At 34.1% G+C, this 11,359-nt stretch overlaps 2 protein-coding genes and 1 long non-coding RNA gene across 3 annotated transcripts; 2 read left to right on the top strand and 1 right to left on the bottom strand.

The window, feature by feature from the left end:
- The first annotated feature begins 4,393 nt into the window (after window positions 1-4,393).
- LOC133777567 (peptidyl-prolyl cis-trans isomerase FKBP20-2, chloroplastic) lies at window positions 4,394-7,030 on the top strand. Its single transcript, XM_062217243.1, has 7 exons — window positions 4,394-4,552; window positions 5,286-5,388; window positions 5,516-5,730; window positions 5,852-5,961; window positions 6,160-6,268; window positions 6,451-6,527; window positions 6,783-7,030. Exons 1-7 carry the CDS (start codon window positions 4,426-4,428, stop codon window positions 6,900-6,902), a joined length of 861 nt encoding a protein of 286 aa, XP_062073227.1. The 5' UTR covers window positions 4,394-4,425; the 3' UTR covers window positions 6,903-7,030.
- A 66-nt stretch (window positions 7,031-7,096) lies between these two features.
- On the bottom strand, window positions 7,097-10,820 carry LOC133777565 (cationic amino acid transporter 9, chloroplastic). Its single transcript, XM_062217242.1, has 8 exons — window positions 10,484-10,820; window positions 9,310-9,719; window positions 9,032-9,208; window positions 8,671-8,895; window positions 8,408-8,584; window positions 7,950-8,177; window positions 7,599-7,688; window positions 7,097-7,473 (listed from the first exon to the last, which is right to left on the bottom strand). Exons 1-8 carry the CDS (start codon window positions 10,761-10,763, stop codon window positions 7,330-7,332), a joined length of 1,731 nt encoding a protein of 576 aa, XP_062073226.1. The 5' UTR covers window positions 10,764-10,820; the 3' UTR covers window positions 7,097-7,329.
- LOC133777568 (uncharacterized) lies at window positions 8,152-8,588 on the top strand. Its single transcript, XR_009868645.1, has 2 exons — window positions 8,152-8,267; window positions 8,363-8,588. It is a non-coding gene; the product is annotated as an uncharacterized LOC133777568 (long non-coding RNA).
- Window positions 10,821-11,359: the final 539 nt, after the last annotated feature.

Genomic DNA, 11,359 nt, shown 5'->3' with positions numbered 1-11,359 from the left:
ATAAGTGTGGGGGACAATGTCTCTGCTGTTCTCCAAAAGAAGTTGTCACCAAAATGCAAGGATCTTGGAACATTTACAATTCCTTGTATGATTGGGAATAAAAGGATTCAGCGGTGTATGATAGATTTAGGACCATCGATTAATGTCATGTCATATTCATCATACGCTTCTTTAAATCTTGGGCCACTAAAGGAGACTGGAGTTATTGTTCAGCTAGCACATCGCACTAATGTTTATCCTTTAGGGGTAGTTGAAGATGTGTTGGTAAAGGTTGATGGACTTGTCTTTCCAGCAGATTTTTATATACTTGAAATGGAGGATGCATCAATACCCAATTCGACACCGATTTTATGTGGGAGGCCATTCTTGATGACAACAAATACAAAGCTGGATGTTAGAGCAGGAATGCTGACAATGGAATTTGATGGTGAAGTTATCAAATTCAATGTGTTTGATTCTCCTTGTAAGATCAAAGGGAAGGAAACTTCATTGAAGTACTCAACATAAATATCTTGAGAGCAACATTCAGTCGAGCTAATGACGTTAAACAAAGCGTACTTGATGGAGTTTTCTTTTCCTTATCTTTTGTTTTATTTTCATTGAGGACAATGTACTGTTTAAGTGTGGTGGAAGGGAACAATTTTATTTTTTCTGTTGTTGGTTTTATTTTTTTCTGTTATTTTTTCTATTTTTGTTTTTTTAGTTTTTTATTTTATTTTCTGTGTGTGTTTTCTTGTGTTGGTCTTGTTGAAAGCATTGGTCGATGATGAAACTTTGAATTGTGCTTAAAGTAATGTTAGACAATGAGGAATTTTTTATGATTTGTGTGCATGACTCCTATGTGAATTGCTATTTTGATTTACGTTGTCTTTCACTCTATGCACGATTGAATTAACCACTTAAATGTATTGGAAAAGATTTATGCTTCTTGAAAAAAAAAATTGAAGTCTCAATTACTGTAGAAATCATTGATCAATTGTTTGGGGCGAAATCATAAGTACACATGATTAGGAAGATGATTAAGGCAGTTCTTTGGATTGTTTGAGCCATTCAAGCCAACCTATTATATGATAATCCCTAGTTTCCCATGTTTGAGCCATGATGACTGTTACTTTTCTTCTATGAACCGAAATTTTTGACCCTATACCTCATTGAAAAAAAAATTATTTTTGTAACCCATTGCACCATGGTTATATATATGATTTTTTATTTTGTGGGATGGTTTGTAAAAAAAGAAAATACTTATGGGCTATTTTTTTGGTTGTGATTTATGTATGATCTCAATTTCACTCGTTGAAATATTATTAAAAAAAAGAAGGAAAAAAAAGAAAAAAAAAATGATGATTTGCAATGAAAAAAAATGCATATATGCAAATTTTGCAAAAGTATAAGTGTGGGGGAAATAGTGAGATCATTATGGAAAGAAGAGTAAGAAAAAATAGGTATTTCTTGAATTGTATGGGAAAATTTGTGGCAAGTTCAAATAATGGAACTGATGTATGCTATGGTGTGATTTGAGCTTAAATGTATCTTTCTCAACTACCCTTAACCTTAGAGTCACATTACAAGCCTATAAAGACCTTTTGATTTTTTATCATTGTGTGTTTATATTAGTGGAGAATGATTGGTTAATGTCTATGGAATGGATGCTTTTCATTGAAAAACATTTTGGTATATAGGGACTGATTTAAAAGAAAATTATTTGGCAAGTATGGATTAAATCTGTTGCATTTGAGTTGGTCTTGTGACTAAGTGCTTAGTAAATTATTTTTGAAAATCAAATGGTGAATTACATATGGAGTTTAAATTCTAAAGAGTATGAAAATCTTATTTTTTTTTTTGGCATTACTTATTTGTGTGATTCTCATAGACATTCAAGCTTTTGACAAGACCTTTGTTTAGTGAGTCTAGATCAGTTTGTATTATTTTCATTTTTAGTTTTGTTATTTTAGTGTTTTGCTAAGGGACTAGCAAAATTCAAGTGTGGGGGAATTTGATAAGTTCATTTTTGTATTAATATTTGATAAGTTTTTCCATGCTTAGATGGTGTTATGATAGCAATTTTAGTAGCTTTAACTTAGTTTCGTGAATCTACAACATATTTTCTACATTGCATTTTATGATGATAAATCTGACATTTTGATGGCAAGTGTGGTTTATAAATCATAGGTTGAAAAAAAGACTCACTGAGATGAGGTTAGTTAAAATGAAGTTTTAGGAGCATTCCAAGCTTTTGGGATTGAAATGTTGATGTGGCAGCAGCGTACAAGCTGTCTATGGTCGAGAATTGAAGAAATTGAATATAGGTTGCGGCCCATAAAATTTAGGCCGCGACACTTTAATTGGAATTGACGTTTCAGATTTTTTTCTTCCAAATGGGCTGCTGCCCAGATTTTTCAGGCCCCTGCCTGTTGTATAGAAAAGTGAAGTTGGGTTGTTGCCCAGTTTTTTCAGGCCGCTGCCTACGTGGCCAGTTTTGCCTATATTTTGCTTTAGGCCACGGCCTGCGACGTTGTTTTTAGATTTTTAATTACATTTTAAATAGAATTTAAAGGATACTTTAAAAGATTATTAGGGTTAATTAGAGATTAAGTTTTTATTACGGTTTTTTAGAGAAAAAGACTCAGAAAGGGCTCGAGAGAAGACTACAACACTACAAAACTATTGTTCATCGATCTAGTTTCTTTTTTTCCCTTAATCTCTTTAATTTTAATTATAATTATGTTTGTGATTATGATTACTATTATGGAGTAGGTTCTTTTTAGGTCAAGGGTTAATTCAAAACCCAAGACATGAATTCTTGATTGTTGATAATGAATATTGTTCTTTAATTTCTCTCAATATTAAATTGTTTCTATTTTTCCAATTGAATGTTATGAATTTGTGATTTCTTGTTAGGTGGCCAACTAATTAAGGTTTTACATTATTCAATTGTCATCTTAGAATTACTACTCACCTAATAGTTTAGGATTCTAAGTGTAAGTGATAAATTACAATTGATAGTGATGTCAAAAGAATTGTTGATTGTGATGAAAAGTAGAACCTAGGTTAAATGAATTATATGCTTCATTAATTTATTGCCTAGATTAATTTGTCTGCATAGGACTTAATGTTGTATCTAACTTAAATAGATTGTATGCTTCATAGATTTATTGCTTAGCTAAAAGAGTTAATTATTGAGTGCTTCGCCTTGATTAGTTGTAATAGGGAGACTAGGATAATTGTTTACTTCAGCGTTATCTGCGGGGTTAATAGTTTAATTGAGAAATTTGAATAATATTTACTATTAGTGATTGTGAATGATTGTTGAGGGTGGAGATTAACCTTTAACTGTTTCTTAATATCGTAATATCATATTTTTATTTGCTTTCTAGTTTAAGTTATTTAATATTGAGTTCAAAATCTAAATCCTCCTTTTAAGTTTTAGTGTTAATTATTGAATAATAAAGTGAACAATAGTCCTCGTGGGTTCGACCTGTGCTTGCTATTATACTAAAATAATTGGAAGTAGTGAAAGAAAAATAATTGTTAATTTGTTGTGGTGTATGACATGCATCATTAATCTACGCGAAATTCAGAACATCCCTAATTACCAAATCCATAAATACTTCGAGTGTACGCTTCCTGTGCATGAGGCAAACATTATGGGTTGCCAAGTCCTGAGAGTTGGCGACCTAAAGATCGTATGAGTTTACCTCATTGAGTATTTCTTTGGCGAGGTCCATTTCCAGCGAGGGCATTCTGAGCAAGGTCTCGATTGGGTGACCTAGGAGGATTGGTCATTTGGATCCTCCTGAACTGCCTAGCTAACCTATTTGTTCCATGTCGGTTGCCCCGTCATTCTATCCAGATCTTGGTACAACACTCATTTACTCATTTTTCTCTAATCGGTTTCTCTATTTCATCGTTTACTATTTTCTCTCTTATCAGTGTTTACCATATCACTTTCTATTTCATCATATTTTATCAATTCAGCCTCTTTCTTCTCATTCTTTCTTATCACTTTTTCCCTTCTCACTTTATAGCTCCTTTTTTTTCCATTACTTTTTCTCAAACATTACTTTTCCTCAATATTTATTACACTTTCACAATATTTTCTCTTTCTAAATATATTTATTAATTTTTCTATTACAAAAATAAAAAATTATTTTTGAAAACATTAATAAACAAATACAAAAAAAAAAAAACACAATCTTAAACAACCTTTAACTATTTTGCCCCTTAATTTTCTTTTAACTTTTGGCCACCGTGTCAAATAGTTCACTGCCTCCGTCCCCTCACAAGGATGCTAGATTAAAATATTCACAGAACAGAGGGCACATAAACGGTATTACCAGAAAAAACAAGGACTCATTTGATATTTGCCTAACTTTCTAGTGAACTGAAGATAAGCTCCCCCAGTTATAACAGGAAACGGCCTAAGTTATGAGTTGGGTCTGGTCTAGTTCGGTTAACAGACGTAAATGGTGGAAACTTAATTTAGTTTTACTCTTAGCCATGCTGATGATGGTTCCCTCAACCCTATCTTCTACACCTAAAGTGTCGGTTCCTGGTAAGTCTCCTTAATATTTAACTACGAATGAACATTGTTTGTATGGTAATTGAATTTTTGTTGGTATGTCTTTAAATTTTACATGATCTTTTTTTTTATTCATGGGTATATCGCTGAATTCATATCTTTAATCTCTTTTTCCCATCAAACCCATAATTTTGCTTTCCCATTATATGTAAAACAAAAAACAAAACAAAAAAATATTTTCACTGTATGAGAATACACCATTCATGAATAAATTGGAGGTAGCTTATGGAAAAAGTTCATATCTTTGTTATTAATGACACTTAGCCTTGTTTTCTCAAGGTTTATTCGGCGTGTAACTAACTCCGCAAAATTCAAAAACCTTGTGATGAGTATATTTCTCATATTTCCAATAATGCAGGGTCACTTCCATCATTTTATTAAGAAAACTTGCTTGGTTACTAGCAAAACCCAAAAATGTTTTCATCTGCATTGGACCTACAATTTAATAAAAAAAAAAATGGCAACTATTAAAAATTCAATCATGATTGCGGTCTTCTAAATTAGTTTACATCTATTGGGCTAAATCTCTGATATTTGTGGGTTTTTTTTTATTTCTAGTTATAATGAACTAGAACTACATTATTCATGTGTACTCATGATTTATATACTTCAAATATTACATTTTTGTTATTTCTTTTGTTTCTTCACAACATGTTTACAATGGTTTTGTTTTACTTTTCTTCATCATCCTTTTTGCTACCTTCAGTGTATGGTAGAACTCTTTCAACATCTCCCGTTCTAAGAGATTTCATAGCTCGAAGTAGCCATATAACCCATAGCTGCTCAATTCAAAACTTGGAAGATGACAGGTAAATTTCATGAATTGTTTCGAAAGTTTAATTCAGTTCTTTACAAAAGTTTGGTAGCACCTGCTTAGAATTCTTTTATACAACAAAACGCTGAGTTGCTTAATGAGAACTTTGTTTTGCTTATCAGAGCCCAGAATGGACATAAATTACATTGTGATAAGAAATTAAGGCGGAGGCTTATACTTCTCACTCCTTTTACATTAGGCTTGTTTCCAACTTTACCTGCATCTGGAAAGACAAAGAGTAAAAGTCCATATGATGAACGACGCTTATTAGAACAAAACAAGCGGAGACAGAGAGAAAATAATGCCCCGGAAGACTTCCCTAATTTCATTAGAGAAGGCTTGTTTATTGCTTTCTTAACTTCTTAAACATGTCCTAATGTTTATTATTGTAATTTTGTAAACCGTAAATATAGTTGTTTTTCCAAATTGAAAAATTATGCTTAAAACGTCTATATCAGGTTTTGAGGTTAACGTGGTAACATCGGATGATTACATCAAGTGCAATTCGGGGCTAATATACAGGGATTTTGAAGTTGGTAAAGGTGATTGCCCAAAGGATGGTCAACAGGTTTTTATTTCATTTTTAACAAAAGCAATTGTTTATTTTCCATCATAAGTTTCATAGTAAAATTAGATAATGATCATGGGATACAGAAATATTTTAGGACAAGTTCTCAAGTAAGGAATTTTGGATTAAGTTGGAATCTTATCTTTAAAAGAGTTTCCTTTTAATCATCAACTACTAATGGTTTGAGATCCTCTGTAGGTGATCTTCCATTATGTTGGCTATAATGAAACAGGCCGTCGAATCGACAGTACCTACTTGCAGGGTGCTCCTGCCAGAATTCGCATGGGCACTAAGGCATTGGTTCCAGGTGATGAGACAAATAATTTTTTACATAAGTTTCTCATTTTCTCATTTTGTATGTATTTATATAGTAGGCCTTCACCAATACTCTCCTTTTCCAATTCTTCCAAAATAAGAAAAAAAAAATAACAATTGAGGAGGACTAAACAAATTAGTAAGAAATAACTAAAACAAAGAAGTCATGTGCAGGTTTTGAGGAAGGGATAAGAGATATGAAGGCTGGGGGTAAGAGAAGAATAATCATTCCACCAGAACTTGGACCTCCAGTGAGTATTACATATCTTATTTCTTTTCTCTTCATTGTCAATTGGAAAATTTTCTGTTGGCTCCGCTTTTCATCTCTGTACTGTGTTTAAGACCTTCGAATGTCTTTGTGCCCTTATGTAGTGCATCCCCATACAATATTTGTTCTTACTTACAAAAATGGTGGTGGTATTGAACAACCTTTATTGATGTAACACTTGAGCCATTTTCCTTGATTTAGTTGGTTTTAATTTTCCACAAACTCGTGATTCAAACAGGTAGGACCTTCCACTTTCTTCAGCTCAAAACAATTTGAAGTCTTTGACGTGGAAATGGTCAGCATTCAGGACTGCCAAAGAAGGACTATTGGGTTTTACTCTGATTTTGTATGCACTTGAATAACTAAAGCCACATTTTGCTTAATTTGATATTTTGGGAAATTTTGTCCAAAAGAGTATGAAGAATTCATATTGGTAATCCAAAAGTCGGTTCTCATCTAGAATCACATTCGATGGTGCAGCAAAAAGTTGTCAATGTTTTGCACCATGTTAGTAAATTGAAGCGAAACTAGCTCCAATCACAAGAATACAAGTTCTGATCTGGTAATGGTTTTATTATTAGTGAAGCAAGAATCATGCACAAGTCTTAATGTTGGATTTTTCATGATACACATTATTGTTATTGAACATCACAAAAAAGGATGAAGTAATACACAATCTCATAAAATAGAGAAATGAATGTTAACTAGACTACCTAATGCTACGACCACAAGTGTACAACAGGCCAACAATATACCCAGGTGTGTGGGGCATTCCTGATAAATCATCATCGAGGTTCTTCACTAGCAGCTCTGTGATAGATTACTGTCCCTTCTGAATTTGGATTAGCGTGATATTGTCCATAAAATGCATAAACTACGATTGTAATAATGCTGAGAACGATGAATCTGATCCAAGCTTCGTAGTGTAACTGCAAAAGAAGTTGACTATGAATGAGTTTTTAGCTAGATTTTCTTTTGTAAATTGTTTTCTGTGTTGAAATTTGAATCCCTTGTTTTTGTATATATTCAATTAAAGATGACGAGACTAAGCAACCTGAGCAAATAGGAACATGTTGAAGAAGATGCATACGGCTGGGACAACAGGAACCCCAGGACAGGAGAACCCTGGCATATCTGCATAAGCCTGAGGAAGAGAATAATAAGACATTCAAACAAGAAACGACAATACAAACATGCAGCCTATGCGAGATCCATTATCAGACGTCAAAATAGTGGAAGCAAGTAATATAAAAGATGAAAATGGTTGAAAAGAAAATTTTCAGCGCATTATTAATTGGAAAACTAAAAGACTACTTCCTCTTAGAAAGGGAATGCCTGCAATTTGTGGTTCCCAATCAGGGATAGGAACAAAAAGAACTCGCTGAGAATACAGATTAGTACTTACTTGGCGGAGCATAAGAGCTATACAAGCTAGTACGGCAATAACTAAAGTTAAGAGTGCATATATAAATGAAGCGTTCAAGCGATAGGATAGCCCAGCACCAAACCCGCCTAGGGCAACCAAGAATAGGCAGATGACACCTTCCCTCCAGGTTGAGGAAGATAACCGGCCTTCTGCTTTATCCCTCCAGCGAAGAGATACAACACATGCGGCAACAACAGAGTAGCCTGTCTGAAACAAGGCAGTATATAAAGTGAGGTCATCAAACGGTGTACATGCTTCCTGAAGTTTGAACACTTACAATGGCATAGCGTTCAGCGGGTAATTCAACTTATTACAGAAACTAACTAGTATGCTAGACATCGATGTATTTGACGATCCCTACTCATAACTTCAGAAATTTTGATTCACAACAGGATTTAAACCATCTGAAGATAGAAGAAAATTGCATGATGACTTACCAAAGACCCAACTGAAAGAATATGGGATAGCACATGCACATTAAAGAGCCCTGCCAAGACTCCAGCAACAACTCCAACCCAGACTTGAGAATGAACTGGAGTGTGGCTTTTCAAGTTTACTCTAGCAAATATTGAAGGTAATAAGCCGTCCCTTCCAAGGCCAAGGTACAACCGAGACTGATCATAAGAAAATATGGTCATCTGTACTTTCACACGCTACATAATCAAGCACACAATTATGTTGTAGTTTTAAAATATGTCACCTGAACAAAAAGACCAACTAGAAGGGTTGTTGTCAGTCCAGCTACAGCACCAACGCTTATCAAAACAGACACATATTTTAAACCCTTGGACGTAAAAGCATCAGCCAGTGGAGCATCTTCCCCAAGTAACTTGTAAGGTACCATTCCAGTAATCACTAAACAGACACCTATGTATAGAGCAATACATACCAGAAGGCTACCCATTATGCCTATTGGTAGATCACGCTGAAAAAAAATATATATTTAAAGAACAGGTTATAAGACTGTTTAGTAGACAGGAAATTCAAGTACCTAATGCCCTCCTATAATAATAATAATAATAATAAAATAATAATAATAATAATAATAAAATAATTGTTACCTGTGGTCTCTTTGATTCCTCAGCTGAATTAGCAACTGCATCGAATCCAACATATGCAAAGAACACTACAGTAGCTCCGGTTAGTATCTCTTTCACACCATTTGGGGCAAAAGGAGACCAATTTGTAGTATCAACCTCAAAAGAACCAACGATAATGACAATAAGAACTATAACGATCTGCAACATATATTTTACGTTTTAAGTACTAAATAACTATTTAAATCTATGTAAGGCACACGTTCCTCAACTTTAATTCAAACACAAAACAGAAACATCACCTTTAACGCAGTCATGAATGAGTTTACAGCAGAGGATTCACCAACACCCCAACAAAGAATCAAAGTAAGAAGTACAAGGAGAATTGGAGCCAATATATTGATGGACAAAACTCCAAAGAACTCTTTACCCCCATGGCCAATCCAATCTGGAATGTTACCTTTGAAAAATGGAAAGAGTTCTAGAATAGTAACAACATAGCTTGCCAAGCTGCGAGCTATGCTAGCTGCCCCAATATGGTAGTCAAGCATTAGTTGTGCGAAAACAAGAAAGGCAGTGAGCTCATTGAAAGCTGAATATGTATACAGGTATGCTCCACCGACAACAGCAGGAAAACGAGAAGAAAGCTCGGCATAACAGAGGGCATTAAGCACACAGGATATTCCAGCTAGAGCAAAACTAATTGTAACTCCTGCATTATAATAAAATATATGTGTAAGTTGTGGAAACAAGTTCCATTTACCTATATGATCTGAATCTTATGATTAACTTCAGACCCCATTAACACATCGGTTTAAATCTTATCATCAACATCCAATCCCATGTAGCTATATAATCCTAATTTCATGATCAAATTTCAATACCAACTACGTATATGCTCTTAATCATATGATCAACTTCAAACCCCATTACCTATAGGATTCTACTATCAGTTTCAGCAAACAAGTAAGCAGATAAAAAGAAGACACTAAATTCTACAAATTTCAGTATTTTCACCTGTCTAACTCAATCATCCAAACATAGTCATCACGTTGGACCTTAATTTAATGATCAACTTCCCACCCCATTTAGCTACATGATCTTAATCTCATGATCAAATTCCAACCCCATCTGCCTATATGATACGGATCTTTTGATCAATTTCAGACCCCATTTACCTATATGATCATAGAATCAACTTCAGCAAATAAGCAAGCAGATAAAAGATCCTAAAAAGTAACAGACTTCAGAATTTTGTCTCTATCTAGCTATTTTAGTACAATAATTATATGAATCAACCCTAAAAAGTAAATTAAATGCAACAATGCTTAATGTTTAACGATTCAATTTTTGACCATGAAGGAAATTTTTCCCGAAATCTCATAATTTTGACCCTAGAAGAATCCAAGCCGTTACAAAATTTGTATCATCTAAGTCGTTCATATTAGAAAACTTAAGCAAAATTGAAGAACGGACCAGGGCCAGCATCTCGAGCTACGGTGCCAGTAACAACAAAAATTCCGGCGCCAATAGAGGCGCCGACACCGAGAAGAACAAGGTCAAAGATGTCAAGGCGGCGAATGAGACCATCACCGGAATTTGTACGGACGGAGACATCCGAATAAGGGTTGATGGTCTTGACTCTTAGAGCCGACGACCAAAAGTGTGAGAAACATGAGGACGACGATGAGGATGACGAGGTCGAAGAGTAGCTGCTCAGAGATTTTGGCTTCTGGCCTCCACTTTCTCCTCCCATTCTTTAGGATGCTTCAGATTTTTATTATCATTTTCAATTAAACAAATTTCTTATATTTATATACAATATTATATTTTCAACCACTTACATTGAAAAACAAAAAGGCTGATGGAATGTAGGCTGGAAATTAGGGCTGAGCATTGGATGGGTTGGTCGGGTTACAAGGCATTTTTAACCGTCTAATGTCATAATTGGGTTAGCAAAAGTGACCTGTAACTTGCCCAATTAAGAAAAAAAAAAAAATTAACCCGTCCAATAATTTGGGCGGGTTGGTCGGGTTAACCCGCCCAAACCGAAATGGTATTTTTTTTTTTTTGCGGGTTGGTCGGGTCAACCCGCCCAAACAAAAGTGGTATTTTTTTTTTAACATTTTTGTAATTTTTTTCTTTTAAATACTAGTACTAATGGTGTGAAGTTTATATTTTTAAGCTCAAAACAATATTTTAAATTTATAGTAAAAAAATTAAAACAAAACTTAATTAATTTATATATTTATTTGAATATATTAAAAATAATAAATTCTTAATTGGGCGGGTTGATAATTATTTTCAACCCGCCCAATGTAACAATTGGGCGGTTTAAATTTTGGTCGGTTT

This window comes from Humulus lupulus, chromosome 5 (genome assembly GCF_963169125.1).
Source record: "Humulus lupulus chromosome 5, drHumLupu1.1, whole genome shotgun sequence".
Classification (NCBI taxonomy): Eukaryota; Viridiplantae; Streptophyta; class Magnoliopsida; order Rosales; family Cannabaceae; genus Humulus; species Humulus lupulus.
This window is presented reverse-complemented; position numbering and strand designations above follow the sequence as displayed.